Source organism: Pseudochaenichthys georgianus, chromosome 22, assembly GCF_902827115.2.
Source record: "Pseudochaenichthys georgianus chromosome 22, fPseGeo1.2, whole genome shotgun sequence".
NCBI lineage: Eukaryota > Metazoa > Chordata > Actinopteri > Perciformes > Channichthyidae > Pseudochaenichthys > Pseudochaenichthys georgianus.
In genome coordinates this window covers 34,822,039-34,843,233 of record NC_047524.1, presented here as the reverse complement: position 1 = coordinate 34,843,233, position 21,195 = coordinate 34,822,039, and the positions used below count along the sequence as shown (strand labels likewise).

At 41.8% G+C, this 21,195-nt stretch overlaps 1 protein-coding gene across 1 annotated transcript in view; it reads left to right on the top strand.

Moving 5' to 3' along the window:
* nrxn3a (neurexin 3a) overlaps positions 1-21,195 on the top strand; it is a 280,401-nt gene that overhangs the window by 1,112 nt on the left and 258,094 nt on the right. Inside the window, exon 2 of the mRNA XM_071207179.1 lies at positions 9,299-10,416. Coding sequence (XP_071063280.1) covers positions 9,732-10,416 — 685 coding nt within the window. The 5' untranslated portion in view covers positions 9,299-9,731. The remainder of the gene's footprint in view (positions 1-9,298; positions 10,417-21,195) is intronic.

Here is a 21,195-nt window from a genome sequence, read left to right as displayed (position 1 = left end):
ATTCGCCTATTATACGTTGTGTATGTGGAGAGGAAATCACATGTTAGTGAAAAGATGATTCTGATGTTTTGTATGACTTCGGTTCCCTGGTGGATCAAATGGCGTCCGCAGGGAGGGCTGAGATGTGACGGCTCTCTCCAAAACACTGCATGTCTACCGTTGCACGCAGAGAGGAAGACTCTCCTTTCAATTTCAAATTATTTTCCGAAAAGCCACAGTCTAGGCCTGTTTTGTAGATCAGGCTCAAATATATCTACAGTGAAGTATTTTCATTAAAATGAGCACTGCCTTTTTTGTTTGTAATTTATATTGCGACGAATGCAGAATGTCCAAATGATACATCAGGTTTGGCTTTTTGTATTGCAGGAACATATGAGGCCTTATGCAGTGCGCCATATAAATCCACAATCTGCAGCTGATCAGCAGTATGTGTCGGGCCTTCCTTCTTCGTGCGTCCTTTCCTGTAATATCTCACACTCATACATGATCAGCAGCTCCAGTTTAACTGATGCGCGAGACTAAATTCGTTGGAATTCACAAAAGCAAGAGGATGACAATGATATGTTTCATTCATCGATTCAGCCCACATTTCGATGTGTCGGATTTAAAGAGTTAATAGGATTAGATGATTCTTGTACATTTAAGCAGGGCCAATTCCTAATCAGGCTTTTTCCAAAACGAGTTTCATAATGGGCGTGACCCGCCCGAGACTGCGTCTGTTTCTCCTGCTCAGGCCCAACGGGCGACATCACTGTCCAAACATGCATTCCATCATCAAATAACGAACACATATTTCATCTCAAATGTTTCGTTTGTTTCAAATCATTTATATGTGTATGTTCCCCTCCCTTGAAGAAAAGCTTTGTGCGCATTGCTCACAATTGAAAGTATCCCGACTCGGTTAAAAATGATTGAAATGTGTGATCGCAATTGACTATATTAAACTATGAATATTGTCATTCTATATTGAATGCATCATAATTATTATATCATTTTAATCTATGAAAGAAAGAAACCAGTCCTCGGTTTCATTTCCTTCTTAGTGTCCTTCTTAGTTGTCTTTCCTCTCTGGGGGTGCTGGGGTAGATGGAGGCTGTTTGGGGTAATTTGGCTGTCCTCTTTTTTTTGTTCTGGTTGGCAGCCGATTAAGTGCGCTGACAAATCAGGCGCAAAAAGCCAAGGGCTCTCAAGGTAACAGTAATCCCTCTGGGCGAGAGAGGCAGATATTACGCAGGATTTTAGAGAATGCTCTTTTTTCCTAATGTGCTCGTTTTTCTGCGTTCAGACGGTGTGTCTCCCGCACGTCTTTTTCGCTTTTTATCTTTAATTCAGGTGCAATAGTGTGTGACATAGCTCGGCGACATTGGTCATTCATATTATCCAGCCGCACCGAGAAATGTGCTGTGCAGTCTCTGTAGACACCCTTTTAGATCAGTTGTTCAAATATAAATATAATATATAAATATAATAAAATGCAATTATTTCAGATGTGTTGGGCCTTAACATGCCGAGGCATCATTGGCGTTTAATTTCTTCTAATAAACAATTCGAGTAGTGCCACAAAGCAAGACGAGTAAAAATAAACTGTGAATAAAAAACAAATTAGTCATACATAGAAAAATGGTCACGATGAGAAAGGGAGTGTGCTTTTGTATAAACTGCTGCTGGTGAGGAGATAAGAAGATATTTGTGTGTGTGTGTGTGTGTGTGTGTGTGTGTGTGTGTGTGTGTGTGTGTGTGTGTGTGTGTGCGCGTGTGTTAGGCGTTGGTAGTTAATATGCATGTTTAATATTTGTGTGGTTCTGCAGTCATGTGTGCGCGTGTCACTGAGGTGTTATCTTTGATGGTGTATATACTGTGAGTGTGCGTCTCACCGGGAAAGTGTATGTAGACATTAGTGTGGTACGCTGGTTTGCGAAGTGCAGGCTTGCGTGCGCGTGTGTGAGGCGGTGCTGGACCTGGTGCTCTTACTGGTGATGTAATGCTGTGAAGGGTGCTGCAGCAGAACCAGAGCCCAGAGAAGGCGTGTCCAGCAGAGATGCTGCGAACACTGGGCGCGCGCACACATGCACACACAGTATCCTACATCCCTCACTTTTATTTAACTTCCCATTGTATTCATTGTATAATTAATTGTATATGTCCTGTGAACACATAATGTACACAGGAAAAATTGGAAACAAACATTTTTTTTTTAGATGTAGTTAAAATCATAATGCATACGAATATTAACCCTATTATAATATATTTGTATATTTTGAATTTATTAATCAGTCTCTGTATTACTGTCCCTATAATGATCAATGTCATCTTGTCTTACCTGGGAGTTGCTGAGGTGTTTTTGTCTAACCACATATTTTAAGACATTAGACAATGTACATAAGATCCTAGATATTTGTCCATATTGCATTCCTGTCCGTATCTTTATAGGCCATGTGTGTTGGCAACGTGATGAAGAGGGCAGAGGAAGAGTGGCACTGGGGCGTTTTATGCGATGCATGAGTGGGAGTGGATGAGGTGGAACATCACTCTCTCTGTCTCTCTCTCTGCAGTCTCTCCCCCCTCAACTTCCATGTAGCACAACCTGCTCCAATGTTTATGGAGTGTACCACTGCAGCAACAGAAGAAAATGGCCCCTGTCTGAATGTCTGTGAGCTGTTCACGCAGCGGCAGTGTCCTGCTTATTTCCAGGGCCTCACACTGAGCCATGCAATCAGGAGAAAAGCAGCCTCAGATATCATCTGCAGGCTGAGAGGGCGTGTGTGTGTGTGTGTGTGTGTGTGTGTGTGTGTGTGTGTGTGTGTGTGTGTGTGTGTGTGTGTGTTTGGGTGTGTGTGCGTGTGTGTGTGTGTGTGTGTGTGTGTGTGTGTGTGTGATCAGGGCACCTGCTGTAAAATTACTTGTAAGTGGCATCCATTTAAACTCAAAGGGCCTACTGGTTGGCTGCTTTATTTGCATTTACACACACATCTCTGTCCCAGTGCGTGTGTTGTTAATAGGATCCAGAGTGCTGCTGCCTTTTGTGAGTGTGTGTGTGGACTCGTCCCTGTGGGGTTGGTCAAAGGAGCCTTTCACACCGAACAATGATCCATGCCGTTTAGCCTTTGAACCCATGATGCTCCCGACACTGCAACAAAAGACACACACACACACACACACACACACACACACACACACACACACACACACACACACACACACACACACACACACACACACACACACACACACACACACACACACACACACACACACACACACACACACACACACACACACACACACACACACACACACACACACTCTGCGAATGATGACAGAACAAGTCTTCATGTAAACATGATGCAGTATGTATACTCTCTCGTGAATGAAGTGTAGATGTATATCTAATGAGCTGGCAGCAATGGGCAGATAATGCTAATGTTATTAATAAGTGTTACGTCAAAGCAGAGGGACTTTGGTTAAACATGTATGTGCCTGCTGAGGAACACCAACAACTGGAACAATATCAAAAAGAAAAACTTTTTTTTTGGTAATTGCCAAAGCATTTTTCAACATTAAAGTTTTGATTTATCTGTAATCTATCTGGACTGATATGATTTTTTAAAGGCTAAGGCTTGTATTATTTTCCACTGAAGCTGCAGAAAGCTGATATATCGGGCCATTTGCCGCTATTCTGAGCACAGTTGTAAAATGGAATTAATAACACAAATGTCAAAGAGAATAAAAGCTTCTTTTAAATAATACAAAATATACATAACATTTTGAAGTACGAACACCTGCCTGATTTATGGTAAGAATTGAACAAATTACATTAGTTAAATATAGAAACATTGAAGAAATGGCTTTCTTTAGTGGTGCAGCATGATGCAGTCATGTACTTTGCAGAGTGTGACAATGGCTGTCCCAAACAGCTGCATTGCCTTATCATTTTTTTTCTTTCTGATTATTGACGCTTAATGTCAGCGTTGCTAGGGACATATCCAAAACCTATTGAAATAGAATGTCAATTTTGATAATGCTATAAAAGCAGTCAACTTGAGGTTTTGACTCACAGTTACAACATGGATGTCATTATTTGACCAGACTGTGATTTTTCTTCACAATGGTTACATTCTGAAAACAAATGAAACATTGAGCCAATGGTGGACGTGATGCAACAAATAAAAGTCAATTTAGTTACATTAGCCTGATTACAGTTACATAAACTGGGTCATGAGCACAAGGTCCCAACGTCGGCAGAACACAAGGCAAATAATGAGTTGGTTGTCTAGTAGGGCTGAACGATTAATTGATTTTAAATGATGCGATTATCAAATCGCAAAGCCTGCGATTTTGTTGTTGTTGTTTTGTTCTTGTGTCTCAGTCATCCACACCAATCAGAAGTGCTGTGCTCCACATGTACCAGCCATTGTTAACAAATCAGAAGTGGCCCATGATAGTAGGTGATAGACAGATTGATCCAATCACCTGCCAAGTATTTTTGAAAGTGCCTGCCCTTTCCAAATGGCTTCCAATGGAGCTTTAGATGGTTTGGTGAAACATCTGAGTCAGGTTAGCAATGCTCCATCACATGTTTCTATTACAGGGTGAGTCTTAAACTGAAGCTTGACTTTAAAGCAACCCAACGGAAGTTTCATGTAACTTTAGTTCTTTCACTCGTAGCTCGGGCTGCGGGGGTGCTAGAGACGGGAGCACGTTGATGCGACCTTCCAAGCCGGAGATATGGCCGCATTTTACAATAAACTTCCGTTGAGTCGCTTAAAACAAATATCGCAAATCGAATCGCAATCGTAATATTTGTCAGAAAGATCGAAATTAGAATTGTTCCCAAAATCGTGCAGCCCTAGTGTCGAGACTGAGTGTTATTGTACAGTTGTTGTGTCATTTCCAAGAGTAACATAACGTTAACCTGTTAAACCCCAAGCCTGTTTTTCAGGTTTCAGGCTCGAAAATGACATTCCCAGAACAAATGACTATAACTTCACTTCTAAAAGGTTTATATGAATAATTGTTGTTATCAAAGCAAGGTCACATCTGTGAGTTGGATGTAGAAGTGTCAGAATCAATATAGATTTGTCTGTGTCAGAGTAAATTCAGATGGAACATAGCACAAAAATGTAAATTCCTGTCTCCGCCTAAAGAAAACCCATTACTTATAGTGAAAACCACCCTTGAATGATGGGTTAGTAGCCTAAAAGCTTTAGGAATCCAAAGTATAACATATAATAAGTACCCTGTATCAAGATGGAGGCAAAACAAGTGACATTTGACCTTTTTAGAGAGGTTTATGAAAATAAAGTCCAGGCGGAATAAGCTTTGGGCACATTTGGTTCCATCAGTGCCATTTGACCTTTTTCAGGTACCAGACTATAAAAATAATTGTATTACATTGAATCATCACTATAGGTATTCATTGCACCCAAAAAAAAAAAAAAAAAATATATATATTTCTTAAAAAAATTAAAAAATGTTACAAATATTTGTGTGTGTGTGTGTAGGTGTGTATGTGTAAGTGTAGCTGTGTGGGTATGTAATTGAAGCTGTGTGGGTATGTGTAGGTGTGTATGTGTAAGTGTAGCTGTGTGTGTATGTAACTGTACCAACGCACTATACAATAAAACTACACTGTAGGTCATTGTGTGTAGGTGTACTTGCACAATACAAAAAACGGAAACATAGGTAACATTTGACTCCAACTGGGGCAGATTTATTTCAAACATTTTACCAACACACTATAGGCATGTAAAAACAAACATTTTACCAACGTACTATACAATAAAACCACACTGTAGGTTTGTAAAAACAACAAATATTTTACCAACACACTATACAATAAAATCACACTAGGTATATAAAAACAAGTATTTTTTTTTTAAATAAACACTCGCAAAATGTTATACCTACCTGAACTTTATACCTACCTGAATGTTCCAGTATTTAGGTCGTGCCACTCCCTGAAACAGTTCTTTTTGACAGTGAAGCACAGAGGGACCTGGCACTTCCTGCAGTACACAGGTGTCTTCACCCTTTTGAGTCCAGCATCTAGGCACCTCCTGCAGTTCTTCCTGACCTTGGTGGCATCTTCCCCATAATACTCGGGCATGCATGTGAGTGGTGGGGGTGGAGGTGGAGGGGGTGGTGGAGGAGGGGGTGGTGGAGGTGCAGGGCCTTCAGCAGGGCCTTCAGCAAACTCCAACTATTCTGCAGCAAGCTGCTCCCTGAAAGTCTTCTGGGTGTGTGGCTTTGTCCTGCTGGGGTCACACCTCATCTAACAAAGGTGGAAAAACAAAGAGATTAGATTAATTCACTGGCTTATACTTATAGGATAATATTGGACTATAAATGAATAATATTACACCAAATAAATAAGTAAACACATACATTAATTCACTGGCCATTCATTTAGAAAATGTAACTCCAAAAAGACAAGTAACACCATTTAGCATTTTGCCTAATCATTCCTGTAGCTTCTTGGCTAAGCTAACACTGTGATGCAGTTCCACCAAACACATAAGTAATATATAAAAAGGATAATATTGGACTATAAATGAATAATATTACACCAAATAAATAAGTAAACACATATATATTCATTCACTGGCCATTCATTTAGAAAATGTAACTCCAAAAAGACAAGTAACACTATATAGCATTTTGGCTAATCATTCCTGTTGGCTAAGCTAACACTGTGATGCAGTTCCACCAAACACAAAAGTAATATATAAAAAGGATAATATTGGACAATAAATGAATAATAGTACACCAAATAAATAAGTAAACACATATATATGCATTCACTGGCCATTCATTTAGAAAATGTAACTCCAAAAAGACAAGTAACACTATTTAGCATTTTGCCTAATCATTCCTGTAGCTTCTTGGCTAAGCTAGCACTGTGACGCAGTTTCACCAAACACATAAGTAATATATAAAAACAGAGAGATTACATACCTTTCCCGTGGTGGAAGTTCAACATCCGAGTCACTACTGGCTTAACAGGTTAATGCTTTTGGATTATGTTATTATGGTTGGTTTGCCTAAGTCCATTTTACTCTGCTTGCATTGCAACTCATTTACATTCATACAAATGAGAAAAGGAATACGTATAGTTAGGTATTTATCACAGATATTAGTTAATCAAATAAAATAACATTTTATGTTTTTATATTCTTTGTGGGTGACACATGGTCCATTTTGTGCGATTGAATAGTGGAATGACACACCAACACACACATCCGTATTCGTCGAACAGCCAAACGCTCTACGAAGATACCTGTGATTGGCCAGACACCTGTCACTTTCTCTGAAATTACATCACATTGCATTTAGCTGACGCTTTCATCAAAAGCGACTTACAATAAGTGCGTTCGACCAACAAAATCCAAACTTGAAGAAAACAGAATCATATAAGTATCAGGTTTCATAGAGCAAAAACATTTCAAGTTCTACTCAACTGGCTTTAGGTAAGCCAGTCCTTTATTAGTATATAAGTGCTTTGTTAATAGTGCTATCGCTCGAAGTGGAGTCGAAAGAGATGAGTTTTCAGTCTGCGCCGGAAGGTGTGTAAGCTATCTGCTGTCCTGATGTCAATGGGGAGCTCATTCCACCATTTTGGAGCCAGGATAGCAAACCCACGTGTTTCTGCTGATGGGAACTTGGGTCCCCTTCGCAGCGAGGGTGCAGCGAGCCGTTTGGCTGATGCAGAGCGGAGTGCACGTGCTGGGGTGTACGGTTTAACCATGTCCTGGATGTAGGAAGGGCCAGATCCATTTGCAGCATGGTACGCAAGTACCATTGTCTCAAAGTGGATTCTAGCAGTTATGATATCATCATTAATTGTGTACCTATTAGGGGTGTAACGGTACACGTACCCGTACCGAAATTATTCGGTACGGGCCCTTCGGTTCGGTACACGTGTGTACCGAAGTGTACCGAAGTGTACCGAAGTGTACCGAACGCATATAACGTTAAACGTAAAAAATTGAGAACGTGAACAACTTCTTGGAAGTAATCTCCGGTGCTGCGTCGCAGCATTCAGAGTAATTTGCACCCATTGTGATCAACGCGTCATAGAGCGAGCAAGTCATTTCATTGGACGAGCTGGTCAGAGGGATGCGTTCAAATGTAGTCAGTAATTTGAGGAACTGTCGAAATGGCGAACGCAGTTGAGCTCGAAAATCCTCCAGCATCATTGAAGTCTCCGGTTTGGGAACATTTCGGTTTCGCAGTTACGTACAAGGATGACGGACAAAGACAGGTGGACCGAACCAAAGCTGTTTGTCGGCATTGTTCAACTAACATTGGTTACGCGGCTGGCAATACATCAAACTTGCATACTCATTTGAAAAGGCATCACCCGAACGTGAATATCACCGGTACCAAAAGACTGAAGTGCAAACCCAACTCCCGCTAGCATTTAAGCCTCCACCACTCGCAAAAACTTCAGACCGAGCCAAAGCTATTACAAACGGCAAATATCCTTATGTTGCCATGTTAGCAAAGCGCTACCTGGCTGTATCTGCTACCTCTGTCCCTAGCGAGAGGGTGTTCTCCACAGCAGGAGACATTGCTAGTGCCAGCAGATCTGCCCTTTCAGCAAGCAATGTGGACAAGTTCATTTTTCTTTAAAAAAACATGAAAATACAATGACAAGCAAGTCATTATGTCTAACTGGCTGCTTAGGTGTTAGTACAGTACAGTTCAAATACAGATTATTTCAGTTCATCGAAAAGCTGCACCTTAATGTTTATTTTATTATATTTTATATTTATTTGAGTGAATCTTCATAGTTTAATAATAATTAAAAACCCAAAACTAATAGTTTATGTTTTGTGAGTACTAGTACAGTAAAGTTCAAATACAGATGATTTCAGTTCATCGAAATGCTGCACCTTAATGTTTATTTTATTATATTTTGCATTTATTTGAGTGAATACATTATTCACAGTTTAATAATAATTTTTAAAAAATATGTTATGTTTTGTGATAATTGTTTCTGCTGTACCGAAAACGTACCGAACCGAACCGTGACCTAAAAACCGAGGTACGTACCGAACCGAAATGTTTGTGAACCGTTACACCCCTAGTACCTATACCATTGGTGATTTGTATTAATGTAGCTGCTGAAGCTTTTTCTTCTCTCAGAGCACCTTTTTGTAAAGTAACGTCTTAAAATTGAATACATACATAAAATGTGCTGTTTTTATAAGATAGATGCAAAATACACCTAGGATGTGTGTTGTGCTCTTCGTGCTGAATGACCTGTTGTAAAGCTCTGCCTCTCTTTTTCTGACAGTGATGGAACCAGAAGAGGACAGTGGATCCTACCAGACAACATCAAGGGGGAACGTCCACCTGCCCTGTTATCCATAAAGGTCCTTTCCATCAAACCTTACTCCATGGGTTTTGATAACATCTGTCCTAAAGCATAAATAACGATTACTAGTAATAAAAGCATCAACTGTTCAAGGAGAACACCAACTATTCCTCCATATGACCACTGCCTTGCAACTACCAGACAATTTACTGATGTAAACCTAAGACTGTTAACCACAACGACTGTTCACCTGCTACTGCCCTTTCCCCTTTTAAAACATATTTTTGTAAGAAATATTTATCAGAATATATATCTGCACATATTGTGAATGAACCTGTGGAACCATCCGAAGATTTCAATCTGACTGCACCCCCTTCAGACATCTTCTTGGATTAATACTTTCTCTGCAGCAATGGGTCTCGTAGGGTTTTCTATCCGGCTGCAGGTGTTTCTCAGCACATGTTTGGGACTGGAATTTTTAGGCACACCAGGTCAGTGGGCACGCTACCTCCGCTGGGATGCCAGCACCCGTGGTGACCTCAGCTTCCAGTTTAAGATGGAGGCTTCGGAGGCGCTGCTGCTGTACTTTGACGATGGAGGCTACTGTGACTATCTGCAGCTGTCGGTGGTGGAGGGCAGGCTGCAGCTGGGATTCAGCATCGACTGTGCCGAGACCACAGTGGTGTCCAACAGACGGGTGGACGACGGCAGCTGGCACTTCGCTTCTCTGAGCAGGTATAACCTGCGCACAGTGCTGGTCCTGGACGGCCAGGCCAAAGCAGACGAGGTGCGGCCTCAGCGTGTGTTCATGAAGATAGTCAGTGATCTGTTCCTGGGTGGAGTGCCTCAGGATATCCGCAACGGTGCGCTCACACTGCCTACGGTGCGAAACATGCAGCCCTTCAGGGGCACAATAACAGACCTCAAATATGGCATTTCACAGCCCCTGTTCCTGGGAAGCCTTAAGGTGCCCCTGGAGTCGGAGGGGTGGTGCACGGTGAACCCGTGTGAGAATGGCGGTACATGCTCAGTGGTGGATGGGGAGCCTGTATGTGACTGCTCCAAAACCGAATACAGGGGCCGCTTCTGCAGTGAAGGTAACTTTAAAGTCTGACCCAGCTCTCATTCCCCCTGGCAGCACTCCAACTATGAAACACACTCATTTACTTTCACTTTGAATTTAGCTACATTTAAATTGCAATTGCAATTTCATCTGTGGGCATTATGCCAACATTGCCTTCCTAGAGGCTTGATTTGAGAGGCGGAACAAATTAGAGATGTGGCCAATGATTCAGAGATTTCAGTACAAAGCCAGTTCAAGCAACATCAAAAAGAAGCGCTTGCTTCATTGAGTGTTAGTTCACATTTGGAGAGCTGCACCAGTCACGCTTGGATAAAAACCCATCTAGTTGTTGTTGTTGTTGTTGTTGTTGTTGTTGTTGTTGTTGTTGTTGTACAGTAATTCATCTGATTTGAACGTGTCCAGTGTCAATCACTTTGTCAAGTTACCCTACAGAAATGTTAAAGACAAACATCATTAACATCTTCAGCTTTCAGTGTTCTCCACATTACTCAACATTTTATCTCTCGTCTCACCATCGTTTCTCATATTACCCGTCTATCATGAGCTGTGAGGCTGGGCACTCTGTGGGCCTGATTGGCTCTCACAATGATTACTATTATCCCGGTGTGTGTGTGTGTGTGTGTGTGTGTGTGTGTGTGTGTGTTAGCTGTAAAATCAGAAAGCTTATCTAAGCACAGTTTGCCAGTGAAGCACAGGTTAATAGCATGGGTCCTGCAGGCAGTGATAAGGACGCCTATAGAGAGAATGGGGCCTCCCCTTTCTTCACCAAATCACAAGATGGCAGGTGTTTTGTATCGCGTCCTTTTGTGCTGAGCATTTTGCTAGAGCAGTGTTTCAATCTCTCTGCAGCCGGCTTTACTGAGACCAACATTGATTTAGATGAAAAGAAATCCCTTCACTCATTTCCCCCGGCCTTCCTCTCCGCTGGCCAAATGAAATGCCCTTTTCACTTCGCTTTAATAATAACAATGAATCCTGAGCACAGAACAGTGATAATGGCTGTTTTGTGGTGGTGATTGGTGGACATGCAGTCAGCACATGGAGAGGGTGCAGGAATCCATCTGCTCGTTATCTGTGCGTTAACAAAACTCTTATCTTCTTAGTTATTCACAATCAATACACATTCTCAGCCTTTCCAAAGCAGCAGCTGAAGAGTCGACAATTACCTCACTCCTTATGAGATAATCAATACGATTTAGATGAGAGAGTCGTCTTTTCCATTTAATTAACTCAGATCAGAGGTCATGTTTTTAAATATATTTGTTTAGCTATTTATTCCCAGCATCTTCGACTTTCTTTTTTAACCTGGCACAAATATGTAATTTACATCTCATTTGGGCCGATGCCAAGTCCCCGCACGCGGCCAACGGCCGGGGCACGGTTTATGTGTCTTATCTATCAGGCCTGTGTTGAATTATAGGGAAGGAGGGGGGTGAAGGGGTTTGTTTTTCTCCTTCTCTATTGGTACAACATGCTTTGCTTTTCTCAGGTGATTGCCTCAGTGGCCTTTCACTGACAAGGTGGGCTCCACAGGTCGAGATGTTTGTGATTGAGTACAACCTCACACATCTTTGTGTGTTAGAGAACACTGTGTTCTGTTGTTAGGCTTCTCTGGCTGAGCCCTCTACTGGCACAGCAGTGAGAGTTCTCCTGGTGTTCTCCAGCCCCGGCTGGGAAGGGGAAGCAGTACCAATATTCTCCTTCTGGAAATACTGATACTTCCTATAAAATACACTGCCAGCTAATAAAAGAGGAACGTGTCATGAGCTCGTGACATTAGTGGCGATCCCCACTGAAAGGCCTGACGTCTAAAAGGAGAGTAGCGCACACCCCACAGAACTGATGACACACTAATGGTTAAACCTTCTTTAGTCTTTCCAATAGTGGGAGTTAACATATATAACGTATCGCTCTAAAGAAAATAATACATGTGTGCTCCAAAATCAAGGACCCTAGATCGTTAGGCATCATCCTCACGGGACCACCAATATCCCGAGCAAAATGTCCCCAGCTAATCTCACGACAGTGTGCCATGATTGTTCTAAATACAAACATTTTAAATGAAAATGTTTTCCTCCACCACATTAAGGTCTGTTCCACATGTGACTTCCTCTTCCTCTCAAAGTGTTCTCCCACACACTGCTCCCTCCTCGGCGCGGTGATGCAGGCGTGTTGGTGACCCTTGTAGCTTGATAGGCTGCCTTTCCCAACCTGGATGTCGAGCACTCACGTAGGATGTGATCCCAGAGTTGATGTACGTCAGGCTCTGAGTGGACGCCCGGCACTCCAGCAGCCTGAGAGGACCTGCTCTGAGTGTTCAGGGATAGATGCTGACGTGCTCAATGAGGCTGGCTCATGCAGATTGCTGGATTGCCTTCATGTTGAACCCTCTTAATAAGGAGAGAACAAATCATGACTTAAAACAAAGCCTGAACCTGATAGAATGGGAGACACTGTACATCTCAAAGTAACATAGAATTACCTTGACAGCACATTTCTCTCAGTCACTCGTCCACACCTCTCCTGCCTTCACTCTTCCATTCAGTAATCAATCCACCTCTAAACAAACTCCGCAATCCCAGCAGACGCTTCAATTGAAATGCGTACTCGAAGAGGAAACCTTAGGCTGTGTTCAGTCCGCATTGGCCCTGCAGGAAGACAAACGGGCCCTCTCAGGTGTTGGAATGCAAATAGTTTAAGGACAATGTAAAATAATCAAGCAATACACTGCATCAGCAAATGAATGCCATGCAGGTTACGTTCTGTATCATGTTGAGGACATGTTGTGTGATGCTGTCACCAGGCCAGGCCCAGGCCTTTGACTATAAGCAGATGCCCCCCGGAGCCCCCCGGAGCGCCCTAGTGTTCACACATGAAACATGGCTGCTGGTGGAAGCGGTCAGTGAGGAGATTATGGTTGGATGATGAAAACAGTTATAATAGAGCCCTCAGCCCCGTATGGACTAAGGCTTATCCTGAGGGGATTCTGTGTGTCCTACACACACCTTCCATTTGCTGATGTACCTTCCATGTTAATGACGGGCAGGAAACAATCGGCTAAGCCAGCACTCATGAAAGGGAGAATATTTAGAAATTGTTCATTGATCACTGCACTCCCACTTGGTCCAACACATGATGAATCATCCCTTTAAGTAATCCACGTTGAGCTGTAATCCCTCGCTATACTCCGCCACCTTTTAGGTGTTGGATTAAGAGAGTCACACTCACTTAGATGATGTGTCCAACGATGAATACATACACTTTCCTAAATGCAGGAGTCAACCCAAAGAATGATGCTCTGCTTGGATTTCTTTTCGGGAATCAATTTCCAAGGGGAGCTGGAGGATACCGATTGGGTCGGTTCAGGACAGAAACACATCGTGGTGCGCTCCCTGATGTAACGGCATCGAGCTGGATCCTGCCTCTTCTAACTGAGTGTTTGAGTAGAGTGGTGATTGATACATTATTACATATGTATATGTTCGCAAGTTTCTATCTCTCTGTCTTTCGACACACACACACACACACACACACACACACACACACACACACACACGCACGCACACACACGCACACACACACGCACGCGCACGCACGCACACACACACGCACACACACACACGCGCACGCACACACACACACACACACACACGCACGCACACACGCACGCACACACACGCACGCACACACGCGCACGCACACACACGCACGCACGCACGCACACACACACACACACACACATAAGATCATCTTTATTATTAATAAAGGGCATTACAAGTCCAGTGGCAAATTAAATGTAGTATTCATATCAACTGTGCTCAATAATGTATCCCAGTGAAACATTATTGCCTCTGCAGAATATGTTCCTGATTTTGGACAAAGGGTCACATGACCAGGACGTCTAGCCAATAGGGATGGCCTATATATTAACTGTAACCACCATAGGTCAATGATCTTACCCATATTGTACATGAGCTCAATGATGTCATAAGCAATCATTTTTCTTTTACATCAACCTTTCAATTATCCCATCATTCCAGCATGACATCATTAGATAACTATGTGTAGATGATTAATCATATGTTACTTGCTATTATATTATCAAACAGGTGTGGTATTTATTCCTATCCTCTCTATATTGTGTTAACATTTAAAAAAGGGGTAGATTACTGACCTAAATATAAGTCAGTCCTTCACTTAAAATAAAGTGGAAATGGATCAAAATGATACCATCATTTAAATGTGTCCTGCGGCACACTGGCAGCTGGGCGGCCCTCTCGGGGGGGGGGGGGGGGGTTGACCTGTCAGGACAGCCCACTTGATGTTGTTTGACTGAGTGTTTTTCTGCAGTAGCCTACCGTTCAGGCGGTGATATCTTTTGATATCAGACTGTTTATCTGTCACCCAACCTTAATCATAATGTCGACTTGACAAAACCACTTTATTCTACAATAAAAGCTTAAAAAATGGTCAGTCATATTTCAAAAAGTGTTGCTGTTATTCATTGTTTCCAGGCGATCCAGGATCTAGTGTTAGGGCCCCCATGGCTGCAGCAACTCAACTATCAGTATGGTGTTTGATCTGTCACTGCGAACAGGAACTCAGGCGCTTTATTCTGCTCTTCAGTCTCTTACACAGTGTTTTGGCTTTTGTTGCTTTTTTGTTTTATGTGTATCATTTATAACCAGAACCTGATCAACATGATCGAGTGTAGGCCTAATTCAAGTGTGTGTCTTCAGTGCTTTAATACATGCATATAAGTCTCTAAGTAAATGGCAGTTCCAGACTGCTGAAGCTTTCACGCTCACAGCTGAAACCTTCTGCATTGTGAATGACATACACATGGCTGTGCCCACTGCCAGCCCTCTGTATGGACCATCACGTGTGTTTCATCTTGCATGATAATCAACATGCAAGTAATACGAGTGTTTCTAATGCTGGCTGTGTGTGCTTCTTTTCTCTGTCTCCTGTATTCCAGAGGTCAACAACAATATGCCAGGTGAGTTTACATGAACAAACCTTAAACACATGACACCATATCAATTGTTTGTGTAGCTGCAGATTTCATATATGAGATATACTCTCTGAGGCAGGCATATAAGATGCACTGAGCAGTTTGTGTTCTGAGATGAGCCGTTGCATGTAAACAGCTGTTGCCTGAAAGAAGGGCGATTAACTAAACATTTGTTATCGTAACAAATGATACTGCAATGATTTGCCATTATCTTACTATTGGGTAGAACAAGAAGCAAAGTGATGATGTAATTAAAAGTGTGCCAGTCATAACTGAAAACAGTAGAACACAGACGAGAAGCAACTGTTGCTGTTTCACTGTAAAGGTGACTAAGACCGCATGCTGCCTTTCCTCATGTGTTTAGTGGCTTTATACATCTTCATGTTTCAGTATGTCTGTTACCTTTGCCCTTTTTTAAATGATGCTTGCCCACCTTAGGCCACTTATTTATGTTACAATATATATATCGATGTATAAGGTATTGCAGATTGAAATCCCTGCAGCAGGTCAGAAGACGTGAGCTCTGTTATTGAACTCAAGGAAGAAAGGAGGTTAAATATCACTTGTACTCAAATGCTGGTGTTTCTACTGAAGACAGCTCTGTGTGACCTGCTCTGATGCCATGCTTTGCCTCCTGGGGAAACATGTGTCATCACAATACCACAGAGTATTGCAACCTAGTGTGCTCTTTCTCAAGTGCTCTCTGTCTGTCTCCCCCTTCCCTCTCTCTGTCCCTCTCTCCACCTCTCCACCTCTCAAGGCCTTGCACATATGATGGCAGAACAAGGTATGCCTCTCCTTCCACCTTCTGTTTCTTTGCAGTGCCGAGCTGGATGCTCTGGTGTGGGTGTGGATTGTGAAAATGCATGGTTTACATACATTGGAATTGTAATATTTAACTTGACTGCCCTACAAAGCCATGAATATATTATCCTCATACAAAGAAGGTATGGAGGATTATCTCTTGTGTGAAAAGATCATCAATCCATGTGTAATCTGGTAAACACTTTCCACAACAAGTACACATATTTGAAACTAATCATCCCAAAAGGTTCCGGTGGTCTGCAGCAAGAGGAACACTTTCCATCCTCCGACAGTGTTGGAGAGTAACAAAGTACCTTTACTCAAATACGGTACTCAAAAGGAGACAACAGAAACCACTAGCTATTAAGCTACATATTGGCTAGCTATTAAGCTACATATTGGCTAGCTATTAAGCTACATATTGGCTAGCTATTAAGCTACATATTGGTCTCCAGTATTATTATTTTTTAAATCGATGGTGATTTCATATTAAAAGTAATAACCAACATTTACTCTATGCATAACTGTGATGTTCTTTCATATTAAAAAAAGAAATTGAAGAAATGTTCCTCTACTTTAAAAAGATGCTCTACGAAGCGACTGTCAAATTCATAATTGGATGAAAACTCCAGACTGACGCTCTGACGCATCACTGACTGATAAACAGCCCATACAGTTTGTTCTCCAAGCTAGAGTAGACGTGATATTACTTCAGCGCTAACATGGTTAAATGTTAACACTCTGTGTAGAGCTCGGGGCCTTCGTAGGGCAGCCTTGTTGTTTCATTCAAACATTCTGTAATGCCTGATGCAGATGTTTAAGGTGTTTGGTGGCATTACAGTCGTACATGCATTTATCTTCACGACATGTAATAATATATACATTGCAACGTTTGGTGTATTTGGACTTACATCTCCTCTTCTTCTTCCCTGCCTGGGCTCTCTCGCCGTGGATCCTCTGTTCTCTCCTGCCTCCTCCTCCTCTTCTAGCTAAAAGCAAAGGTACAGCTTTTTCGAAGTCTTTCCTTTTTCACCAGTATGAAAAGCGATGTGAGTTTTTGAGAGCAGTGCTGTGTTTATTTGCTGTCTTCAGTGTCTCCTCTGTAATGGTTTCTCACGAGGGTTCTTGGATTAGGCAAGTAATTAAGCCAACTTTAATTGAAGGAGATGGAACAAAGAGTGTGTGGCTTGTATGCTTTCTGACTGTGCCCGTGGGTTTGGAAATGTGTCAGGACGCTGTACAGTGTGTGCAGTGAGATACTTTACATCAATGTTCACAAGAACAAGCTCTCTTACCGTTTCCTCAGTAGACCATGGGTTCTACTCATTGATGACATTTACACAACATGTATTATTCATTCTTGCTACTGGCTGGCTGATGCAGGGACAGTACAGGGTTTCTTTTGGCAAAATAATTGACACGTACCTTTTTGAACTAACTTTTTCTGAAATATATGAACAAAGGTCCTGAAGTGCAAGTCAAAACAACATTTCACAAATCACTACAGCATTTCACAAAATGCTTTAGCATTTCAGAAAACACCACAGCATTTCACAGACCACTTCAATATTTCACAAAACACTTCAACATTTCCGAAAACACCACAACATTTCACAAAATGCTTTAGCATTTCAGAAAAGGCTACAGCCTTTCAGAAAATACGTCAACGCTTCAACATTTCACAAAACACTACAGCATTTCAGAAAACACCACAGCATTTCATAAAACCCTTCAACATTTCACAAAACGCTACAGCATTTCACAAAACACTTAAATATTTCACAAAACACTACAGCATTTCAGAAAACACCACAGCATTTCATAAAACGCTACATCATTTCAGAAAACACTACAGCATTTCAGAAAACACTACAGCATTTCAGAAAACACAACAGCATTTCAGAAAACACTACAGCCTTTCAGAAAACGCTTCAGCATTTCAGAAAACACTACAGCATTTCAGAAAACACTACAGCCTTTCAGAAAACGCTTCAGCATTTCAGAAAACACTACAGCCTTTCAGAAAACGCTTCAGCATTTCAGAAAACACTACAGCATTTCAGAAAACACTACAGCATTTCAGAAAACGCTACAGCCTTTCAGAAAACGCTTCAGCATTTCAGAAAACACTACAGCATTTCAGAAAACGCTTCAGCATTTCAGAAAACACTACAGCATTTCAGAAAACACTACAGCATTTCAGAAAACACCACAGTATTTAAGAAAAAAACACAGCATTTCACAAAACACTTCAGCATTTCACAAAACGCTACAGCATTTCAGAAAACACTACAGCCTTTCAGAAAACACTACAGCCTTTCAGAAAATGCTTCAATGCTTCAACATTTCATAAAACACTTCAACATCATATTTTGGATAACATTTTTTTTTTTTGCCTAAATCATCTCTTCTTGATGCTGGCCACCTCTGGTAACATTGCCTACATACTTATTCAGGGCTCGACAGCAATGGTTGCCAGGTTGCCATTGGCAACCATTCAGAAAAAATGTCAACCACTTCTTGGCCTTTGGTTGCCATCAGTGGAAACCAGTTTTTAACATAAAGAAATAAGGACAGCAAACAGCAAAATGTGCACCCCAAAATAGATAAATGTTAATTATTTGTTGTATTAAGAGTGATATTTAATTATTGTTGTGACCAGTCAGAACCTGATACTTAAGTTGCACGTGCATTGGTGCGATTACGGAGACAGAAAGCGATGCACGTTTACTCGCGTGCGCGGTGCGCCGTGTGTTAAAAAAAATGGCGACGCAAATTAAGTTGTTTGACTGTGCGGTAAAAAGTTCGGCCAACCCGTCAACATCTCAAACGAATGTTCAAAGTGATTCAACTGATAAAGCGCAAGATGAACCCGAACGAAAAGCAAATACGAAATGTGTAAAGTCTTAGGAGGTGAAACATTCTGCTCCGTTGTGCATTCACTTCCGGTAAAAGTTCCTTCAAAATAAGAGTCCTGATCTTATTACTACCAAAATAAAAGTGCAAAACGAAACTTTACCATAGAAAAATATTGGCATACAAATATAATCACTTCTATAAAAAGGTAACACATGTTAAATATAGTTAGACTTATAAAAGGTCATTTACAGCATTAATAATTAATATCTAATTCTTAACTGTGAATGGTTTTCATTTATTTAACATTAGAAATGTATTAGTCTGGCCAATCCAAGACTTCAATGCTGAAGGGACAGTGGATCTATGGTGGGGGTCAGCACAAAGGTCAAGAAAACCTAAATGTGAAAGGGAGACAACGGATGACCAAGAAACTAGTGACTTGCTCAATTTATTTGTGAGGGATCTGTGAAGAACATGACAACAGCTGCACTATTGGTGTTTAGTATACCAGCAATTGAGGGTGGACAAGTTTACTACCACTTAAGTTTCAAATAATAGCGTTAATTACTTATTGTAAAGCATTTGAACATTCTTTTGTTTCCCATTATCATTATTAAGTTGATGTATAACTGTATAGTATCTTAATTATTTAAAATATAAGGTGACTAAAAATGGCAACCGTATTTTCAGTTTTGGCAACCAAAAGCTGATGCCTAGTTGCCAGCCTGGCAACCACTTAAAAAAGTTAGCGTTGAGCCCTGTTATTGAAAGGATAGTGCTGTTCCTACCCTGATAGTATAATGGCATATGTCAAGAGTGTGACTTAGGCAATATATTTAAAAAGATAATTGCTTAAGTCACATTGTCTTGTGACTTAGGCAATTTGACAAGCTTTACAAAATGGCTGCTTCAAGAAGAAAGAAAAACTAACAGATAAATGAAAGGGGACCTATCATGCTAAATGCACTTTTGTACGTCTGTTATACATGAATATGTGTCCCCGGTGTGTCAGGGAACTGACCAAGTGTCAGAAAACACAACCCTCTCTCTTTTCCTCCATACATAAATCTCTAAAAACAGGGCTGCAACGGATCTGAGACAGACTGATACAGATTTGAAAATTCTCTGACATCAGGAACGAGGAGCTCCGCCTATATGGGCAACTCTCCACCTATCAGGGGAATGGGGGGTTGGGCCATGGCCGGCCATTATCGCTCGAAAGCGCTGGAGACGCTGTAGTACATATGCCATGGGGAAGATAGTCAAGACAGAACAAGAATGGACAACTCGACCCTCTGCTCACTCCTTTCCTGTAAATTAAACTATACAGGTCCAGCCCACACATATCAGGGCTATTGTAAACACACAGCTGATCACCTGAGAGCTGCCGTTCTCATTCATAACACTCCGTTCGATGTCTCACTATGGGATGCGCCTCATCGCGGAGCAAACAGAAGCATCAATCTCATTACGCCAATCCCGATTGGCTGGTGATCTTGACGTCAACGTCAGGGGAAATCACCCCCTATAAGTAGCTTGCGCCACGACGCATGCGTCATTCAAACACCTCTTCTCGCTTCAGAGCACATCTCGAACGGTAGCCGGGCTAGCTTAACAGTCCACAGACTGAACCCAAAGCTAATTTCGGTCGACGGGCGTTAGCCGGCTACCCTATTCTCTCTCAGAAGAAGTACCATAGTCAACCTCGCCGAATTCTTCCTCTGGAAGTAAGGTAAGATTTTGACTTGCAAGTTAGCAACACACCAGTTGCTAGCTTGTGCTTTTTTCCCTCACTGCCGGCACCACGGTAGCGAGGACGTTTTTTATTCTTTTTTCTTCCCCGGAGGATAAAAGGATTTAAAGAATATTGCCACACCAGGTAATATTCTTTGAGAGGAAAAGACCCACACTACCTTTTTTCTCCGGATAAAGGACAGTTTGGGACACTTTTTTTCGACATACCTGTTAAGAGCAGGTCCTCTCCATGGACGCCTCTCTCCCTCACACCAGAGGAGTCAGGGACTCGAAGGCTCGGTTCTGCAACTGCGGGTTGAAGATAGCAGGCACAGACTCACACCAGGTCTGCTCGTCCTGCCTCGGGCTGGAACACGCCCA